Source organism: Sceloporus occidentalis, unplaced genomic scaffold (assembly GCF_023333645.1).
Source record: "Sceloporus occidentalis isolate IW3139 unplaced genomic scaffold, rSceOcc1.0.p SCAF_2, whole genome shotgun sequence".
NCBI classification, from domain to species: Eukaryota; Metazoa; Chordata; class Lepidosauria; order Squamata; family Phrynosomatidae; genus Sceloporus; species Sceloporus occidentalis.
Genome location: NW_028316982.1, coordinates 125,979,929 through 126,002,378, shown reverse-complemented (window position 1 = coordinate 126,002,378; position 22,450 = coordinate 125,979,929). Strand labels below are relative to the sequence as shown.

The 22,450-nt window shown below is 43.0% G+C and overlaps 1 protein-coding gene across 2 annotated transcripts in view; it reads right to left on the bottom strand.

The window, feature by feature from the left end:
- Window positions 1-22,450, bottom strand: part of ERCC6 (ERCC excision repair 6, chromatin remodeling factor) — a 124,332-nt gene that overhangs the window by 72,773 nt on the left and 29,109 nt on the right. For both annotated transcript variants that reach the window (XM_089510895.1, XM_089510896.1), the window contains exons 6-7: window positions 15,064-15,192; window positions 7,767-7,925 (exon numbers count right to left, since the gene is read on the bottom strand). In XM_089510895.1, the coding sequence (XP_089367021.1) occupies window positions 7,767-7,925; window positions 15,064-15,192 (288 nt within the window). The remainder of the gene's footprint in view (window positions 1-7,766; window positions 7,926-15,063; window positions 15,193-22,450) is intronic.

Below are 22,450 nucleotides of genomic sequence, written 5' to 3'. Positions count from 1 at the left end.
TGGAAGGGACCTATTGCACAACAGAGCAGCAGTGAGATGGAGAGCCTATTGACAGGCTTTTCCCATCAATGAAAAGGCGCACTACAGTAACAAATGGAATGTAGGATGGAATGAAATCCTGTAATAAGTTACTATGAAAGATAAAACACCAGAATCCACTCCACTGTACGACTGATGATGGATATGAGGCTAAACCACAGTGAGAATTAACTCAATACATGTAAGTATTAAAAACTATATATATATATATATATGTATGTATGTATAATTGTACAAGTTATAACATTACCCAAGTAAACAGAATATATAGACTTGCCATGTAATTCCACCTATTAACTATGCTCCACACAAGAAACATTAATTGTGGAAATTCCAATTCCTGAACATACACATTACTGACTTATTAAAACAATTCCTGATGCTGCACACCCACAGTTACTTATATATGCCAACAAGGAATTGCAACAACAAGGAATTACAACAAACCATGAATTCCCAGGTGTTAATACAGTATATATAAACAGAGTGTCATGGAACACATGAAGACTAGTTATTAATATCACCTAAATATTTTGTTATAGGTTCAAGAACAGGACTGCCTGGGGAGGGAAACCTGGTTTATGAATTTTTGGAAGGATTTAAAAGATAGGAATGCAAGCAGAAGACAATAATAAAAAATCTGCAGTAACTGAGTCAATATTAGACTCCTACATGTCCTTGATCACAACTTCCTCGAAAGTAATTATACAATGACTGTTGATCACTGGTACAACTTGGATTTTACTTTAAAGTGATTCCTTCAGACTAGCCTGCCCATCCTCAAATAACATAATTTATTTAGTCTGATTAATTTCAATATATCAATACTTGTATTCAATGGATTATATCTTGGTGTAGGCACAAAACAAAGTCCACAAATCAATATGTTATTTTCAATTTTAGTTAAATTCTGAATAAATAAATAGATCACATTGGCTGCACTGACATTGCAGAAGCCACAGCCCTTTGACAGAGAAGGCTAAATGTCTCATAAAACTACAGTTCCCAGAATTCCTTAGCATTGACCCATGGCAGTTAAAGTGATGTCAACCTGGATTATTTCTGTCAGAACCTGGCCCACCAAAGAAAGCTTCATCAAAAGTCAAGTTGTAGAACTAAGTCTAAACTAGAAACTTTATTGAATAAAAAACAATGGTATCATGCGCATTATAAGACGTTATAGTCAGATCTAACTTATAATAACAATTTGGCCATTTTATAGTTATAACGGAAAACCCTCCCCACAGCAAAACCCTTTAGCTAACAAATTCCCGTGAAAATCATAATTGACAACTTAATTACCTCCCTTATCTTCACTCAAAATGTTAACCCTTTCACCAGACCATCTAACTGCTTAGTCAGTTTCTTCTAATATACAAATGCATACATTCCAGATTCTTCTATATTTTTCAATCGCAAATATGGAAGAATCCAATCAACCAACAACAATTTATGGAAGAATCCCAGTTCTATATTAGGGTTCTGACAATTTCTGCAGTAATCTAGCAATTCAAAAGCATGCAAATGCAAGTAGGTACCACTTCCCAATTCGGTGGGAAGGTAACAGCATTTAGTGCAGTCATGCTGGCCATATGACCACCTGACATTTTTTCAAATAACGCTGGCTTAGTAACGGAGATGAGCACTGCCCCCCCTACAGTTGGTCACAACTGGACTTTCATGTCAAGGGACTACTTATACATTTTTAAGGATGCAGCCTAAGTTTTCTTGTGGTGCTGACAATATTGTTCACTAGTGAAATGATTTCTGAGTTGTAATCTTTTGGCTCTCTGAGGACCAGAATTAGCTCCAAAAATATTCAACTAATTACTATCTATACTCAAAAAAACCATTTTCAAGAGGCCTCATAACAATAATTAAAGCTCACCTTCCTCTTGTAAGGAACATTATATTTATTATTATGACTTCAATCATGGATCTACATGTTCATTTTTGTAATCAGCATCATCTCTTTGAAATTTTTGGACCTTATATTGTTGACACCCTTATAATAGTTTTTAAGTTGGATGTCCATGTTTTCTAATTGCTTATATGATCTATTACATTCAATAATTTAACACAATAGATCAAACAAATCATTTATAAACATAGGCATTTAGTTAAGGATCTTCCAGGATGTGGGTCTTCTCCTATAATAGTCTTTCGCAGAAGACACAATATTAAAAGGGACATTGGCTCTTGCCTGTGATATGTCCATTTCCAGTAGATAAGAGAACCACATCCTTTAGTTTGGGTTATGCTCCGCCCACTCACTCCAATAGGCAGGAAGTAACAAAGAGAGATATTCTGGTGACCCCACGTGGGTGGAGCTAACCCTAGCAGGCCAGTTGTATAACAGCCAAATGCTCCAGAAAAAACAAACAATTTATTTGGATAGCAAACTATAGAGAATTGGACTGCGACAGAGACAGGCAGTGAGCAATCTAGCTTGCTCCCCATAGGGAAAGACTATATGGATATGAACCATCCCTACGCCAGCACCCCTGAGGGTGGGCCAGGATGTGGAGCTCTTATCTACTGGAAATGGACATATCACAGGTAAGAGCCAATGTCCCTTTTCCCAGTAGATAAGACCCCCACATCCTGTAGTTTGGGATTTACCAAAGCCGATCTAACAGGGTGGGCAGTGCTGCCCTTCAGAGACATAGGTTTGAGCACCTGCTGTCAACAGTAGCCTCAGCCGAGCCAAGCTGTCAAGCAAGTGGTGCCTAACAAGTGGGCCACCCTGAAGGTGTTTGTTATAGGACCTATGATAGCTAGAGGTGCTCATGCGCCTGCACTCTTTGGCATGGGTGACTTGGTTTCTGGTGGTAACCTCCCAAGGATTCATGGCAGGTAGTCATGCCAGGCCTGGCCCACCTGCTAGGCATGGAGACTAATGCCTTCTTGGCCACAGAACAGGGCTAAAAGGAAACAAAGTGAGGTGTCAAAGGAACGAAAGCTGTTTCTCCTCTATGAGTGGCTTGGTCTCCAGCATGGTACATGTTTTAAATTCCTTCCAATGTCTGGGAGAATGAAGGAGAAGGCTGGGGGTATCTGATTCTGACCTCTGAGGAGGTTAGAGCTCACCCGAAGGGTGGGATCTGGGTCTGGCTGAATTGCCATGGAGTCAGTTGTAATAACATTGAACTGCTAGTGTGATAGCAGAACCCCAGGCTCAGACCCCCAAAGGACTAAAGGGGCAAAATCCCCAACCAGGCAAATGGTTTAGAGAAAATCTCTCTAGTCAGCACCCTCAGGACCATGTATACATCCCAGAAGAGAAAGGGTGTTGTGTGTAGGCAAGGCAAGCAACAAGTCACCTGAGGAGTCTGACCATGGAGATGGGATGCCATCCCATCCTCGCCCCTTGCCTGTATCACAACAGTGAGGTTATAAGTGTAGTCTGTTTATTGCCATGGTGGCCTAAGGCCCCTACCCATGCCCTCCTCAAATAATTTCAATAAGGAAAAGACTGAGGATTTCAGGGAGTCCTGAAGAAACAGCAATTGTTTATATTGTTTTATGGGAGTCGAAGAAGAGTAGCAGGTCTGGCAAGGGTATACAGAGGGCTGGCTGTAACTCCCTATATGGAGCTTTATGCTACATGGTATATTTATTTAAGTTTGAGACAGCCCCAACTTCAAGCTGAGGTTTAGAAACTTAGCCGTTTCAATCTCAGGCAGGCTTTATAGTAACCTGGCTGCATTATAGAAGCTGGCTTGGTCCTGAAATCCCTTCCCACTTGCATAGGTATCTGGGAAGGGCAGAGGAGGCTGTTGTGGGACTTGGCTTCCCATTTACCTGAGATATGTCTGTATCCTGAGAAATGATAATCTCTGATGGAAAGGAGAGGCCAAACACTCCAACTGCTCTCTCAAGAGTGCCACAGTTTGGGGCAGCCAAACACAATTGGGGGTGAAGGGCATTCTCTAATAATAATAATAATAATAATAATAATAATATTTATATCCCACCTGTCTACAAAATGCAATCGAGGCTGCTTACAAGATTAAACATTACAATTCGAACGCTCAACCCACCCCCACTTAAAATACAATTAAATAATGTAGAATTTAAAACATAAAACATACTTAAAAACAATACAATAACTGTGGTGAAGTCAGAGGTCAGCAATTAGATATAGCCGGAGAACTATTCAAGAAAGGCCTGCCGGAAGAGATCCGTCTTTATAACTTTTTTAAAGCTGTTTAGAGTGGTAATATGACGGATCTCGTCCGGCAGGCCATTCCCCAATTTGGGAGCTACAGGTGAAAAGGTCCTCTGGCAGGTCATAAACAGATTTTCCCCTGAGGATCTAAGTGTGCGGGGAGGATTATATGGAAGGAGGCGGTCCCAAAGAAAGGTTGGACCCAAGCCATTTAGGGCTTTAAAACTAATAACCAACACTTTGTACTGGGCCCAGAAACTGATGGGCAGCCAGTGGAGTGATCTTAAGATCGGTGTTATATGGTCTCTTCTGGATGTACCGGAGACCAATCTGGCTACCATGTTTTGAACTAATTGAAGTTTCCGGACCAAGCACGAGGGTAGCCCTATATAGAGTGCATTGCAGAAATCAAGGCATGAGGTTACCAGCACATGTACTACAGTCTCAAGGTCCCTGACTTCCAGGGAAGGGCGGAGCTGGCGTATCAGCCAAAGCTGGTAACAGGTGCTCCTAACCGTCACATTCACCTAATTTGTCATGTGAAGCGACAAATCTAGGAGCACCCCCAGATTGTGAACACAGTCCTTTGAGGAGAGTGTGACCCCTTCTAGGACTGGAGGTTGCATCCCAATACCTGGGTTCGGAGCCGATTCTGTAAGTACCTCCGTTTTGTCTGGATTCAGCTTCAATTTGTTTTCCCTCATCCAATCCATTACTACCTTAAGACAGTCATTGAGAGGCAAGACGCCATCTGAAGTCAAAGCTGAAGACCGAGACATGGAGAAGTATATCTGGGTGTCATCAGCGTACTGTTAACACCCCGCCCCATACCTCCGGATGATTTCTCCCGGCGGCTTCATGTAAGTGTTGAAAAGCATCGGGGACAGGATGGTGCCTTGTGGGATGCCACAATTAAGCTTCTTCCTTGCTGAGCAACTATCCCTGAGCACCACCCTCTGGAATCTGCCTGAGAGGAAGGAATGGAACCACTGGAGTGCAGTGTCTCCTATTCCTAACCCTCTCAGGCGATGCAAGAGGATGTCATGATCTATAGTGTCAAACACCGCTGAGAGGTCTAGTAGCACCAGCAGGGTCACACTACCCGTCAATGCCCAGACGAAGGTCATCAGCTAAGGCAACCATGGCAGTCTCCACCCCAAATCCCGTCCTAAAGCCAGTTTGAAACGGATCAAGATAATCGGTTTCCTCCAGGACAGCTTGGAGTTGAAGAGCAACCACCCTCTTGATCACCTTGCTCAAAAATGGTAGTAAAGAGACTGGCCTGTAGTTCTTCATATCCAGGGGGTCAAGGGAAGTTTATTTCAGGAGTGGCCTAACCGCCGCTTCCTTCAAACAGGATGGAACATGACCCTCCCTAAGGGATGCATTGATGATGTCCCTTAAGAACACCCTCAAGGCATCTCCCCACTGGATGGCCAGCCACAAAGAGCAAGGGTCGAGAGGGTAAGTTGTTTTCCTCACTCTACCAAGGAGCTTGTCCACGTCATCAGTACTTACAGATTGAAATTGATCCAGTATAACCACATCGACAGAGTTGCTGGACACCTCATCAGTTGATTCTGTTATAACTCCGGCATCCAAGTCGGCTCTTATCTGAGAGAGTCTATCTACAAAGTAGTTGTTAAATGGACAGATACTTTTGCTGCACAATGAGTTTGAATACAAAATAATTTTTACATTGCAGCACTAACAAGATAAGCTCAATTTCATTGTCAAATATCCATAGCTGTTTCTATTTTCATCTGCCCTTGCAATGTGTTTTACACGGGACAAACTAACAGAAGTGTAAAATCATGCATCGTAGAATACTGCAATAATATTAGAAATAATTCTAGGGACAGTCCAGTGTGTGTATATTTTTCCATGAAGAAGCATGGGCCCTGCTCCTTTAAAATTTATATTACAGAGATTCCAGTTATTCATTCCTTCCAAAATGTGAGTATTATCCTTTCAAAGAGTGAAGCATATTGGTGATTTTGGCTCACTACCACAGTTCCATTTGGCTATACAAGAAAATTAACTACAGCTATTTTTTATGAGCACTCTACCTGACCACTCCTTATATAAAGAGCACTACAGAAACTTTGGGACAGAGAAGAACACTATGTATTCTGGATTGCTACTGAGATTACTAATACTTCTATGGACATGGATGTCTCCTTATTTCTTTCGTCAAGGTGGTTCATTATCGATATTATCACAAATGTAATATGTCTTTAAAGGAATGATTGACAAGATGTTGAAATTGTTACCCTGGGGAATGGCCATATCTGCTTCTGTTTGGAATTTTTCTGCTTGTAAATTATATCTGTTTGTAGTTAGGGTCAGTTTGATTGGATCTGAGAAGGTTTAAAGCAGGGGCAAAACAGTCAGTTGGTTAGAGCAGGGAGTGGACTCTGTAAGGTTTATCTCTGAGATTTTAAAACATGTATCCTGTTGTTCTGATAGGACACTACAAGTATATTCCCACATGAACTTCCTAAGTACAGGGTAAGCACATGAGAGGAGTGCGAGAAAAGAAGGTTCAATTAGTCATATGCTATTTTAAAAAGGAAAAACAAATCTCCTTTATTGAATATTAGCTGCCTGGAATATTGCCAAGTTGCCTCCTTGTTTAAATCTCATTTTTATTATTAAAACAGGCTTGTGACATCCTATGAAGTAGTCATTTTGTATTTTGCCAGAGCAAATATTCTAATGTATAATATACTAATATTATATATGTACTAAATAATAATAATAACAATAACAATAACAATATTTTCCCGCCTCTCCCTGGTGGATTGAGGCAGGATTACAGCCACTAAAATGCATACAAACATCAATAAAATACAATACAATAATAATTACATTAAAACATTAAATTATAGATAGATTGATTCGATCAAGGAAGCCATGACATTGAGTTTGTAAGACCCAAGTAGGGCTGTTGCTGATCAGGAGGTCTCCCATACACAGGGTCCCTATAAGATGACTTGAAAAGCAAAAACAACAAAAAGGAGCTTGAGAAGACCCAGATTCAAATTCCAACTCAACTAAAAAACTGAGTTACCTTGGGCAGGTTACTTTCACCTATATAGTGTATGTGTGTGTGTGTTAACTGTATTATATACTAATATTATAATATTAGATATTAGATACAAATATTATAAATTATAACAACATAACCTGAAGGTATTACATCTAATTGAAAATTCTATACTGTGTAAGCTATCAATATTAACATAATTGAGTTTGTAAGCAATCTATTTGCACTATCTAACCTTAGACACAGTATTGACCCAAAATATCTGGTGTGGCTCAACTGCAAACTGAAGGCCTGAAATTCATTATGAGTGTTACATGTTTAATTTTTCCTGCCCTCCAGCTCTACTGTTTCGTAAAAAAAATCCTTTGATGTCCCCTACTAAAAGAATTAAAGGAATATTGTAATTGAAATGCTGTTAATAATTCACAGAGCCCTCCTCCACAGCAATACATCCAATGAAATATTAATTGAGCTCTACAGACTGACAGTCTGCAGAAGAGCACTTGCCTGTAATTTGAACCACGAGTCCTGATCTTGCTGTAGCTCAGACCTGCCAAGAAGGCAATTATCTGAATGGTCTTGCCCAATCCCATCTCGTCTCCCAGAATTCCTCCCACCTGCTGGCAGTGCAATTCCCAGAGCCATCTAACACCTGTCTGCTGGTACCTACAAATAAGAAAGCAAAACAAGATGGGAAATAGAGATCGTAACAGAAAGAACTCATGTATTAGTTATTCATAAGGTTCTCAAACTAGTTACTGTAACACATTGCATGTGTTTTACATGAGAGCCACATTTACGGTGTTATGCCTTTAGACATTAGATATATGATACACTGATCCTTGAAGCAATATTAAAAATATTTCTAATTTTTAATTAGAGAGTTTTTAAATGCTACTAGGTTTTTAAACAATTCTTCAGACCAAAAAAATTAAATGATTTTAACAATCCAATACACTGGAGGATTATTAAAATGTAAAGAGCATGCATGTAACAGAACATGACAGAATAATTTGGATTCGTAACCAAATGGATTGTGCTAAAAGGTACAAGTACATAGTAAATGGTTTCTCCATGTGAAAAAAAAAAGGAGGGAGCTTTTTATCAATGGAATTGACATATAATGAAACTATTTTACCCCATCTCTCACTGGTATTTCAGATTGCATGTTTTAATAAAAAACAAATCCCAGAATTTAAAACGCATACCCATTTTTGGACCTAGGGATATGAATTGCGTACTATGTAGCATCCACCCTGTATTTTTATTCTACAAAAAGAATTAAAATGCATGCTAGTTTACACCATTAAGTTAATAAAAGCCAGTTAAAAGAAAGCAAGAGCAAGGAAACTGTAGTAAGTTATTATTAATATTATTATTATGCTTTATTTATATAGTGCTGTAGATTTGCACAGCGCTGTACATACAAACAATAAGATAGATAAGAGTAAACCTGCCCATGGCGTACAATCTAGGTAAATTAATTAGGATGGATCAGCACAGTACAGGCAGTTTTGCAGATTAGGAGTACAGAAACCAGTAACTGTAAACTACTCATTATTAAGTTTAAGTTGGATTTTTTTAAAAAAATATTATTTAAAAGTGTTTTTATCCTTGCCATTAGGCATACAACGAAAAATATGGCATGCAAGGAAAAAGAACAGAGGCATGCCTTTGTGGGTTCCTTAGCCCCACCAGCCTGTACTGTTCTTAGCCAAAGACAATTTGCACTCAAATTAGATGGGTATACCATTCTTTTCCTAGATATTTTAACAAATTGTCTATGTTTTATGAGGGGTAATGATATACTGAGAGCCAGTGTGGTGCAGAAGTTTGAGCACTGGACTGTGACTCTGGAGACCAGGGGCTGATTCCCCGTTCAACCGTGGAATCTATTGGGTGACCTTGGGCGAGTCACACACTTAGCTCTACAAAGCTTGTCTTTAGGTTGCCATAAAGTGGACACGCCTTGAAGGAATTCAACAACAAATGATATACTAAGGAAACAGATAAATGGACAGGATGCTTACCTATAACTGTAGTTCTTCAAGAGGTTATCTGCGAATCCACACAAATGGATTATTCTGTGCCTGCACAGCAATTTCAGATCCTGGTGGAATCACTAGGGAAGACTTTTTGGCAGTAGCTTCACCCACCCTCTATATAGGCTGAGTTTCTTTTCTTCCCGCCCTTTCTCAATTCAAAAAGTCCACCGAAGAGCAGACAAGGAACAAAGCACAGGACACGACAGAGGAGAGAATGGGCGGGATTTGTGTGGATTTGCAGATGAACACTTGAAGAACTAGAGTTACAGGTAAGCAACCTGTCCTCCTTCTTTGTGGTCTCTGTGAATCACACAAATGGATTTGACTGACAAGCTGAATATCTCCCGGAGGAGGGCATGTCCTGGCAATAAAGTTATTAAACCAGAAAACAGTGTGTTTTGTATCATTAAACAGTTGTCAACTAACTTTAATGAGATGCAGAGAGAAGAATAGCTCTGCCAAAGGCTGCCTCCCAGCATTGTCTGGTTATCAAGTCTGTAATGCCTGATAAAAGTCAGCAGTTGTGACCATACAGCAGCCTTAAAAACGTCCTCCAAGGTGATGCCGGAGAGGAAGGCAGAGGAAGCAGTTACCGCCCTGGTTGAATGGGCTCGAATTCAAGCAGGGGGCGTCTTCCCAAAAAGTTCGTAAGAGAGGTGGATACTGGAGGTCACCCACTTCTAGAAATGTTGGTGGGTGACATGCAATCCCAGTTTAGGGATGGAGTAGCAGACGAAAAGCTGTTGAGAACGTCTCAAGACCGAAGTCCTGTCAAGGTAGAAAGCCAGAGCCCGCCTGACATCGAGAGAGTGGAGTCAACGCTCGATGTCAGTCGTCGGGTTCAGCACAAGCGTTGGGAGAACAATGTCATGGTTGAGGTGGAAGATAGAAACTATTTTTGGCAAAAAGAAAATGTCCAGTCTGAGGACAACCTTGTCTTTAAAAAATGTGAGGTAGGGAGAGTCAGTACAGAGGGCACAGATCTCACTGGCTTGGCACGCAGAGGTAAGTGCAACCAAAAATGCTGTCTTCCAGGTGAGGAGCCTGAGGTCACAGGAAGCAAGGGGTTTGAAGGAAGCTGTAGACAGAGCTGCCAATACAAGTAGAAGGTCCCAAGTTGGCGCTGGGGCAGCAGTTGGGGGTTTGAGGTTGTTGAGTTCCTTCAAGAATCTCTTCACCAAGGGATCAACGAAAAAAGACGGGCAGCCGGAAAAGTGAAAGTGGGCGCAGATGGCTGCAAGGTAGCATCTCAAGGAAGAGATGAAGAGGTCGGAGCCGAAAAGAGAGTTCAAAAATTCGATAACTGTGGGAACGTCCATGTCTGAGCAGGAAAGTCCCTTGGCATCCAAAAATGAGAGGAATTTGTTACACTTGATGGAGTAGGAACGCTGAGTAGAAGACTTATGGGAAGCCAAGCTGACCTTTCAAACCGGAGCTGAGAGGCGGTTCAAGGTAGAATCTTCCAGGCAATGAGGCGGAGAGTCTTGATGTCTCAATGACGAACCTGACCATATTGGAGGGTCAGGAGGTTGGAACAGAGGGGCAACGGCCAAAACCGGTTGTTGGAGTTGAAGAAGAGGAGTGAGCCATGGTTGTCCCGGCCACCACGGAGTGACAAGGATCACGTCCGAGCGGTCTGTTTGGAGCTTGGCTATCACCCTTGTGATGAGCGGGAAAGGAGGAAACAGGTAGAACATCTTGTCCAACCAGCAGAAGAGAAAAGCATTTCCTAATGACTGGTCAGACGGAGTCTGACTGCACTGGAAGTTCAGAGGAGAGGCAAACAAGTCGATGTCCGGAGTTCCCCAGAGGGAAAACAGATGGCGTATGACATGAGTGATGAGTTGCCACTCGTGGCAAGAGCCTGGAGCTCTGCTCAGTCTGTCTGCAAGCACATTCTCCTCCCCTAGAAGATGGATGGTTTGCAGAATGTTGTGCCTGGGGATGCACCAGTTCCAAATCTGGAGGGTGAGAGTGAGAAGCGTGGAAGATCTGGTACCTCCTTGCTTGTTGACATAATATATCACCGTCGTATTGTTGGTGAGAAGCAAGACTACTTGATCTTGAAGCAAGATTTCAAACGCCTTCAGGGCCTTCTGGACCGCTAACATTTCTAAACCGTTGATATGGTAGCAGAGTTCTGCCAGAGACCATCTCCCTTGACTTTGCAGTGGGCTGCCCATTCGGTAGTGGAAGCATCTGTTGTGAGCGTGACCTGAGAGGTTGAGGAGGCAGAAAGGGCATGCCCACGCAGGCGTTCTGTGGGTCGAGCCATCAGTCTTGGAATGATGATCCATTTTTGAGGGTGGTCATAGGCCGGACTGAAGATGGAGAGAAACCAAGATTGGAAGGTGCGCATGCAGAGTCTGGCCCATGGGGTGACATACGTTGTGGACACCATGTGTTCGAGCACCACCTGAGCTGTCCTCGCCCAGATGCGTCTGGAAGCAAGGCAGAATTGGATGGAACACCTGAGGTTGTTGAACCTGTCTTGGGGAAGATATGCTCTCAACACCGTAGAATCTAACATGGCACCGAAGAATCGCACTCTTTGCGTGGGACAGAGGATGGACTTTTCTGGGTTGAGCATAAGTCCCAAGGCTTGGAGGAGAGACAGAGCACATAGTTGAAATGATCAGAGAGCATGAGTCTGTTTGGGTCAACAAACAACCAATTGGTGAGGTACAGAAAGACGATGTTTTGCTGGCGGAGGAATGCTGCCATGACATGGACTTGGTGAACATCCTCGGTGCCGTGGACAGTCTGAAAAGCAAAACACGGTAGCAAAAGGAGTCACAACCGACAGAAAAGGCAAGGAGACTTTGGTGGTCCTCTCAGATGCTGATGTGAAAATAAGCATCCCGAAGGTCCATGGTGGCAAACCAATCCTAGTCCTGTAAAAGGGGCAAGATGGAGAGTCACCATATGGAAATGCTTATAATGGATGAAAGAATTCAAGCAATGGAGGTCCAGAATAGGACAGAGGCCCCTGTTAGGTTTGGCAACAATAAAATATCTGGAGAAAAAACAGTCTTGGATCTGAGAAGGGGGCACAGGCTCGATGGCCCCTTTGGTGCAAAAAGAGTGCACTTCGTGGAGAAGGGTATCTGAAGGGGGAGTGGAAACAAAGTTACCCCTTGAGGGAAGATGTTGGAGCTCGAGGGCGTAGCCCCTCCAGACTATTTTGAGGACCCAAGAGTCAGGTGTTATGGAGGCCCAAGAGTTGTAAAAATGGACCAGTTGATCCCTAAGGAGGGGCAATGGGGTGAAGTGTGCTGGAAAACTTCAGAAGTGCCGTTTGCCTTGGTCAGAATCCTTCTTTTGGAAGGGTTGTTTGTACTTAGATATTGACTGGCACTTTCCGAAGGAAGGCTGTTGTTGAGGGGGAAAATGTTGATAATCAGGAGGCTGATTAGGCCTACCCTGGTTGGGGGGATAGGAAGGTCTTTGCCACCCAGAACGGCGTTAGTATGGTTGAGGAGACCAAGAAGTTGTGGAAGATGACATACCGTATTTGTGGGCTGTATTTCTCATCTTGTTTTTAAAATCCAGTTTTTCATCGGTGTCTTTGTGGAAAAGGTGCAAAGCATCAAAAGGGAGTTTTTCAATGGCCACCATGGAAGGAGGCTGAAGCCGAGGCCGTGCGAGAAGGAAGCCGAAGTTCTTCTGTACCGAGGACTGGGATATACTTTCCAGCTCAAACTTCAGAAGGATCGAGGGGGAGGTAGTAGGTTCCCGTGTGATCATCAAAAATGAGGTCTCTACCCAAGGGTTCTGGGAGACCGTAGGAGAGGTCCTCCTCGAGATCTTCATCAAACTGGATGACCTCAGAGGTTTGAGAGAGGAATGCAGTGATAAACCGTCAAGTCAGGACGAGGGAGCTGAAGAGGAGAAGCTTCGAGCTTTGTGTCCGAGAGCTGGCAAGGTTCAGGGAGCCCCTAAAGAATCGGGAGGGACCTGGCTCGTGGTGGAGAGCAGAGGTCCTCCCAGGATGGAAGAGGCATTTTGGTCTGAGCGGGCAGTTGGCGGCATGGTACAGAGCTCGAATCCGTGTCGATGGGAGGCAAAAGCTGTTCGGTAAGGGATCGACAGTCGGCCTCTGAAGAGGTGGAAGAGCAAGACTTCTTATCCTTATGATGGGAAGAGTCCTTGCCCTTGTCCTTAGAAGACTTATGCTTCTTTTTGTCGGATTTGGAGCCGTCTGGAGATTTTTTTCTGTTTAGGAGACAGCAATTGCCTGGCTCCCTGATCCTCCAGTTTGTGTTTCTCCACGGTGGGAGAATGCGTAACCTCAGCGGAAGGTGTGCCCTCAGCAGCAGGAGCCTTGGCAGTGACCTTAGAGGAAGCGGGAGGCCTCAAAATTTGCGCATAGAGCAAAGAATGAAGGCGCATCTCCCTTTCCTTCCTGGCCTGTGGTGTGAAGGCCTTAGAATGAGGACATGTAGACACATTGTCACCCTCACCCAAGCAAAGGAGATACATAGAGTGGCCGTCCTGGCTGGGGATTTTCCCTCTGCACTCAGTGCACCGTTTGAAGGAGTGCAAGGACATTGTCAGAGCTGAAGGATGAGACGAGAGAATAGTCAAACAAGCTGGAAAAATACCGTTAATCAGAATCCAAAACCAGCCCAAATCGCTATCCAAAGAGAAGTTAAAGACAAAAACATGGTCAAAAGCAAAAGAGAAGGAAGGAGCAATTCCAAATGAGGTTCCTAGTGCTGCTCACGCAGCAGACAAAAGGAAATGAGAAAGAGCGGGAAGACACCGAGTCTATATAGAGGGTGAGCGGAGCTAACGCCAAAAAGTCTTCCCTAGCGATTCCAGTAGGATCCGAAATTGCTGCACAGGGGCAGAATAACCCATTTGTGTGATTCACAGAGACCACGAAGAAGAACATTCATTTATCATATTTTTTCATTCATGCAGGAACTCTCAATCAAAGCATCCCCGACAGATGGCCATCCAGCCTTTGTTTAAAGACCTCCAAGGAGGAGACTCTACCACACTCTGAGGAAGTGTGTTCCACTGTCGAACAGTCCTTACTGTCAGGAAGTTCCTCCTAATGTTTAGATGGACTCTCTTTTCCTGTTGCTTGCATACACTGTTCCGGGTCCTGTTCTCTGGAGCAGCAGAAAACAAGCTTGCTCCCTCCTTAATAGGACATCCCTTCAAACATTTAAACAGGGCTATCATATCACCTCTTAACCCTCTCTTCTCCAGGCTAAACATCGCCAGCTCCCCCAGTCATTCCTCATAGGGCATGGTTTCATGAATCTGCACCATTTTAGTCATCCACCTTTGGACACGCTCCAGTTTCTCCACATCCTTTTTGAATTGTGGTGCCCAGAACTGGACACAGTATTCCAGATAGGGCTGGACCAAAGCAAAATAGAGTGGCACTATTACTTCCCTTGATCTAGACACGATACTTCTATTGATGCAGCCTAAAATCGCACTGGCCATTTTAGCTGCCGCATCACACTGTTGACTCATGTTCAACTTGTGTTCTACTTGGACCTGGCTAAACATACTCAATTCCCTCAACCTCTCCTCCTATGTTTTGTTCTGCATACCTCCTATCATCCTCCAACTTGTCTATATCCTTCTTAAAACAAAGTGAGCAGAAGTGAACATGAGATGAGGCCTGACTAGTGCAGAATATAGTGGAGCCATTATTTTTTGCATTAATACCAATAGATTAAACCATCTGTAAGAACACTATATTCATTCATTGTTGCTAGCTACTTCAATGCACATACTTGAAAAGCTTCTTGAAGAGAAAGCCTGGAACTCTGAAGGCTTCAGAAAATTCAGTATCGCTTTCATCAGAATCTTCCCCTGCTATCTGTTGCTGCTCTTTGTCTTTCAACTGTTGTTTGTGCCACCTCCTAAAATTAAAAATTGGGATATAAATCAAATAATAAATAAAATGAAAGACACTGCTAAAGCATTCCTGAGGATAGCTTTCTAATCTCCTTTAAAATCTTCCAAGAGGATAAAGCTACCACTATCTTCTGAGGTAATTCATTCCACTGTCAACAGTTCTGATGGCATAAAAAGAAAGGGGGGGGGAGAGAAACTACTTTGCTAAGGACAACAAACAGTGAATAGCATTATGTAAGATTCTTGCTTGTACCATATCAGACTGTGTAGAACTATAAAACTAAAATATATATTTTAAACTACTTTAAACATTTGTATAGGGGCAATGGAACAATGAATTGTGTCAGAAAGGAGTATGAAAATCAATTAAGAAAAACAAAAAATTATCCCATATATGGTTGGTATGCCTATCATATATTGCAAATGTCAGTTACAACCATTTAAGAACTTGATGGAGTAAATAATTTTATTGAGCGGAGTGTATGATTATAAAATAAATCTAGAATAATCAGTGTTAACTACTATTATAAATATACTGAAGAAATGCTTCTTGGGTCTTTACATGTTCTAAATGTAAGCAGTAAACACTATTCAGCTACCAAAAGTGCATACATTTGTTAGAGAATAAGTTCAAACATGCATGTAAAAAGCATAATATGATATAGTTAGAGGAGGAAAAGTACCAATTTCTATTTAGGACAGGTGGCAATTGTTAACTTGAATAAACAATTTTCCTATTTTTGCAACTTCCCATCAAGATACTGGGAAAAAAACTTGCAATGAATATTAGTTGGCCTGGTATATGGGTGTACTTAGCTGTATTTAAAAAAAAAAACCAGGCAGGAGAAGAATCAGGAAGATGCTTCTTAAGAAGCATGATGATCTTAAGAAGCATCTACTTCAATGCTTTCCAAACACAGAAAAGCCATGGAGGATAAACTGGTTCACCTTCAGGATCTTTCACTATCGCCAGGTGATCTTCTGTCTTACATCAAAAAAGGTATCTACCAGAACATTAAGCCATTCAGTATCAGATCAAATTTAGAAAGTTCATTTTTCATTAACTGTAAAGTCACAAGAAGAGAACACTTTCAAGTGATCACAATTTGATTTTCAAATGATATTCAGGAGCCAAGCTGTGTACTTAATATAGTTTGTGCTTCTGAAAATAACATTTATTTCAGACAGGAAAAAAAATCCCTTAATGATCATTCTCACTTTGTAAATTGAGACAATGAGTTACTGTCCCGATCTGCCTCTTTATGACTTGTATGAGCTCATTCTAATTGTTCCCTCCACTACATATGAAATGTGTCTATTTGCACATCTAGTGAGTAAAATATAACTGAGACTGGGAATTTGGTTTTAAGTATTAGTATGATTTCTGCACTCACAGCCATTTTTGAAAAGTTATCAGTTCCAGATCACCAAATTCTGAAAATACCCTTTTTAAAAAATGAGATAAAGAAATTATTTGGGATTCATTGGGACAAGAATGTATGCTCCTTATTAAGGAGGACGATGAAGAGGAGCATGGACAGACTTCAGGAACAGAGCAGAGGAGCCTGAGAGTACCACCACAGGGAACGCTCACTGATAACCCTCGGAGGAGGCATGCAGTCATGGTGGGGGACTCCTTGCTGAGGGGCACAGAAGCAGTGGTTTGTGGGCCTGACAAGATGTCTTGGGAGGTGTGTTGTCTCCCTGGGGCAAAGATCCGTAATGTGACAGAGAGGCTGACAAGACTGGCCAAGCCTACTGACTAATATACCTCTTCCTTTTGGTCCATGTGGGAACCAATGATACGGCATGACACCGCCTTCAGAATATCATAAGGGATTACAAGGCTCTAGGTAGGCAGCTGAAAGAAATGGATGCACAGATTGTCATCTCATCTCTTCTGCCAGTTGAAGGGCATGGTCTAGGAAGGGAGAAGAAAATAGTGTATGTAAACAACTGGCTCCGTAGATGGTGTCGCCAGGAATGGTTTGGATTCTTGGACCATGGGCTGCGGTTCCATGAGGGGGTACTTCTGGCACGTGATGGGTTGCATCTGACGCCAGTTGGCAGAAACGTTTTTGCCAGCAGTCTCAAGAATTTGATCAGGAGGGCGTTAAACTGAGTTATGTAGGGGAGGGAGACAGTATTCTGGAAGGCAAAAGGGCTGGAGAAAATAGCCAAACTGTCATAGAGGGAACAAGGTAAATAGTGAAAGGACCCAAAAGTGAGAGGCAAAAAAACTTGCACAAGCAGCAAGTAAAGGGGACACATGGTCTTAAACGTCTCTACACTAATGCACAGAGCATGGAGAATAAGCAAGATAAACTGGAACTCCTAGTACAGTGGGCCCTTGGTATAAGCGAGGGATCCATTCCAGACCCCCCGCGTATGCCAAATTCCACGTATGCTCAAGTCCCTATAGTCCCCAATGGCGGCGCACATGAATGCGTGCCGCCATTGGGGACAAAATCCCTCCTCCCCTACCCTCCTTTCCATCCATCCCCCTTCCCATCCCTACTTACCTGCTCCGTCGCCTCCTCCGCCGCCGCAGAAGAAGGGCCAGGTGCTGTTCGTGCTGCCCCCGGCCCTTCTTCCGCAGCGGCTGGGGCAAGGAGGATGAGAGCAAGCCTTGTCCTCCTCGCCCCCGCTGCTCTTAAAGGGCCAAGGGCAGCTTGGAAGCCAAGAGGCCTCCCAGGCTGCCCCCGGCCCTTCTTCTGCGGCGGGGAGGAGGAGGCCTGGCTTCATCCACCTCCTCGCCCTCGCTGTTCTTAAAGGGCCAGAGGCAGCCTGAGAGGCCTCTGGGCCCCAAGCTGTCCCTGGCCCTTTAAGGACACCAAGGAGGAGGAGGATGAAACCAGGCCTCATCCTCATCCTCCCCGCCGCTGCGCTAAAGGGCCGGGGCAGCCGGAGAGGCCTCTTGGCTCTCAAGCTGCCTCTGGCCCTTTAAGGGCAGCAAGGAGGATGAAGCCAGGCCTCATCCTCCTCCTCCCCGCCACCACGCTAAAGGGCCAGGGGCAGCTTGGGAAGCCTCTTGGCCCCAAGATGTCCCTGGCCCTTTAAGGACAACAGGGGCGAGGACAAGGCTTGCCCTCATCCTCCTCGCCCCCGCCGCCGCGGAACAAGGGCTGGAGGCAGCACGAGCAGCACCCAACCCTTCTTCTGTGGCGGAGGCGGCGGCAAGGTGTCGGAACAGGTAAGTAGGAAGGGGGAGGGAGGGATGGTAGTTAGTTAGTTAGAGAGGGAGGGAAATTATCCCCAATGGCGATGCGCATGCACGTGCACCGCCATTAGGGAGAATTTCCCTGGATTTGCCATGCGCGAATGCTTAAATCCACACATGGCAAATCCGCGTATAAGGAGGGCCCACTGCACAACAAAGCAAATATGATTTAATAGGCATCATTGAAACCTGGTGGGATGAGACTCATAATTGCAATGTAGAAATAGGGGGGTATAACCTTTTTAAGGGAAATAGGCCAAACAGGAAAGGAGGAGGAACAGTATTATATGTCAGGGACATTTACATGAGTGAAGAGATCCAGGACATCAAAACTGGAAGCCAGGTGGAGAGCGTCTGGATAAAAAATTAAAAGGGGAGGGAAACAACAAGGATGTTATTGGTGGGAGTCTACTACAGACTCCCACGTCCGATGGAGGAATTGGATGATGCCTTTCTAGAACAGATGACCACACTCAGAACGGAGTGTGTAGTAGTGATGACTGACTTCAACTATCCTGATATTTGTTGAAAGTCAAACTCAGCCAAATCCTCAAGGTCTAGCAAATTCCTCACTTGCCTTGAAGACAATTTCATTGTCCAAAAGGTGGAAGAGGCAGCAAGGGGGTCAGCTATTTTGGATCTGATCCTAACCAACAAGGATGACATGGTTAATGGGGTGCAAGTGGTGGCATCATTAGGTGGTAGTGACCATGTTCTCCTGGAGTTTGTTATACAATGGAAAGGAGAAGCCAGGCATAGTCAGACACACATTCTAGACTTAAGGAGAGCAGATTTCAGTAAACTTAGAGAAGTACTGGGGGTGATCCCATGAACAGGAATACAAAAAGAGAAGGGAGTTCAGAATGGATGGCACTTTCTCAAAAGGGAGATATGAAGGCACAATTTGAAACAGTTCCAGTGAGGAAGAAAAATGGGAGGTATCTCAAGAAACTAATGAACTTTCAACTGAACTAAGTTTTAAACGGAACATGTATAAGAAATGGAAAAAGAGGGGAAATCACCAAAAAGGAATTCAAAGAAATAGCAAACACGTGTAGGGGTAAAGTCGGAAAAGCTAAATAATGGAATGAACTCAGGCTTGCTAGAGAGGTTCAGAACAATAAAAAGGACTTTTTGGGTATGTCCGCAGGAAAAGGAAGAAGAAGGAAATGGTAGGGCCAGTGTGCAGAGAAGATGGCAAAATACTAACAGGGGACAGGGAAAAAGCAAAATTACTCAACACTTGCTTTGCTTCAGGGTTCTCAGAAGAGGCGAAGGGTGCTCAACCTGAGGAAAATGGAGCAGAGGACAGAATAGGGGAATTTCAGCACAGAATAAGTAAAGAGATAGTACAGGAATACCTGTTTAACCTAAATGAATTTAGGTCTCCAGGACCAAATGAATTACATCCAAGGGTATTAAAAGACTGGCAAATGTAATATCAGAGCCATTGGCAATAATCTTTGAGAACTCCTGGAAAACAGGAGAAATCCCAGCAGACTGGAGGAGGGCAAACGTTGTCCCCATCTTCAAAAAGGGGAAGAAAGGGGATCCCAGCAATTACCATCCAGTTAGTATGACATCAATTCCAGGAAAGATTCTGGAGCAGATCATTAAACAGAGAGGCTGTGAACATCTAGAAAGCAATGCCATAATCACAAAAAGTCAACATGGGTTTCAGAGAAAGAGGTCATGCCAGACAAATCTTATCTCGTTCTTTGATAAAGTTACCAGCTTGTTAGATGAAAGGAATGCTGTGGATATAATATATCTTGATTTCAGTAAGGCCTTTGACAAAGTTCCCCATGACATACTTGCAAACAAGCTTGTAAAATGTGGGCTAGACAAGGCAACTGTTACATGGATTTGTAATTGGTTGACTGGCCGAACCCAAAGGGTGCTCAACAATGGCTCCTTTTCATTCTGGAGAGAAGTGACCCGTGGGGTCCCACAGGGCTCTGTCCTGGGCCCAGTGCTATTCAACTTATTTATCAATGACTTGGATAACAGAATCGGGGGCATACTTATCAAATTTTCAGATGACACCAAATTAGGAAGAATAGCTAATACTCCAGAGGACAAAATCAACATTCAAAATGAATAGACTAGAAGTCTGGGCCACAGCTAACAAAATGAACTTCAACGGGGAGAAATGTAAGGTACTTCACTTAGGGTGGAAAAATGAAAAGCACAGATATAGGATGGGGGACACCTGGCTTAAGGAGACAACATGTGAAAGGGATCTAGGAGTCCAAGTAGACCACAAGTCAAACATGAGTCAACAGTGCGATGCGGCAGCTAACAAGGCCTATGCGATTTTAGGCTGCATCAATAGAAGTATAGTGTCTAGATCAAGGGAAGTAATCGTTCCACTCTATTCTGCTCTGGTCAGGCCCTACCTGGAATACTGTAAAGAGATAGTACAGGAATACCTTGTTAATCTAAATGAATATAAATCTCCAGGACCAGATGAATTACACCAAAGGGTATTAAAAGAACTGGCAAATGTAGTATCGGAGCCATTGGCAATAATCTTTGTGAACTCCTGGAGAACAGGAGAAGTCCCAAGAGAATGAAGTTGGGGACAATGTTTGAATATGGGGACCAGGAGGTTGGACTGGATGGCCCTTGTGGTCTCTTCCAACTCTATGATTCTGTGATTCTAAGAGGAGCTTATAAAATCTAGAACTGGTGGAACTGTACTTCAAGCATAGCACATACCACTTTAGCACACCATATATTTTTCTTCAATCTAGGCATCCTTTAGGATTTATTCATGTTCTTCCACCTAGAGACTAACTCATGCGAAAAAAAGTCAAAGAGGAGCTTTCTTGTCTGCTGCTCAACTAGCACCAGACAAGCACCATACTAGGATGTGTGAGCTATAGATCCCCTAACTTCATGGAAATCTGGGGCTCTTTTGGTAGCAAAATGGTAAGGAGAGGGAAAAAACACAAATGCTAGCCTAAAATTGCGGGCTCTGCATTGAGTTAAGAAGAATTACTCAAGGTCTACCATATATACTCTATACGTCAGCCTCATGTATACACAAAGGCACCTTTTGTCTTTTTCCTGTGGCCAAAATTATAGATTTTGATATGAACCGTGGATAAGTCAAGGGTAAAACTTAGGAACATGTAACAAAGGATTTAAAGGATGACGCAAAGGAAAACACCAAAGAATGTACAAAATTCCAACAGGCATAGTTGGATAAATGGAGAGAAGGGGGGGGGCAGTGCTTTCAGGACAGATTATGCCCTTGCCTTTCACCAGGGGATGGTTCCTCTTTTTTATAGGAGTTAAAGTACAGTACAGTACTTACAATGACCAGTGGATAAGCAGACACAGGTTTTTGGGGTCAATTTTTTTACCAAAATTTCTAGACGTACATGAGCATGAGCATATAAAGCATTTTGTCTATTTTCCACATCAGACAGAATTGTGTTTGTGCAATATTATGTTTACACTAACACTAAAATATATAACATCTTGGCCTTAAACTGAATTTGCTAAGAATAAATAATGTCAAGCCAATAATATCTCCTTTTCAGGCAGCTTTACCAGCTTGGTGGCTTAAGGGAATACCACCGACATAGTATAACTTGAATCCAGCAAATTTCTATGATATACATTTTGGCAATATTGTAAAACATAGTTTGCTTGCTATTGGTAGCTTGAATAACAGGTGGTTGAGCTAATGTAATTGTCTGGAAGACAGGATTTGAATCACTGCCTAGCCATGGAAATTCACTGGGTGACCTTGGGCAAGTCAAAGGCTGAAGTTTCTATAACTTGGGACTGATGAGAACAGACTCATAGAATCATGGAGTTGGAAGAGACCAGCAGGGCAATCCAGAACAATCCCCTGCCATGCAGGAACACACAAGCAAAACATTCCAAATACAGTGGTACCTCGGGATACGAAATACCCAGGTTACGAAATTTTCAGGATACGAAAAAATCCCATTGGAAAACATTGTTCCGGGTTACGAAAGTTTTTTCGGGTTACGAAAAAACTTTTGGTGCTTTTCGGCGCGATTTCA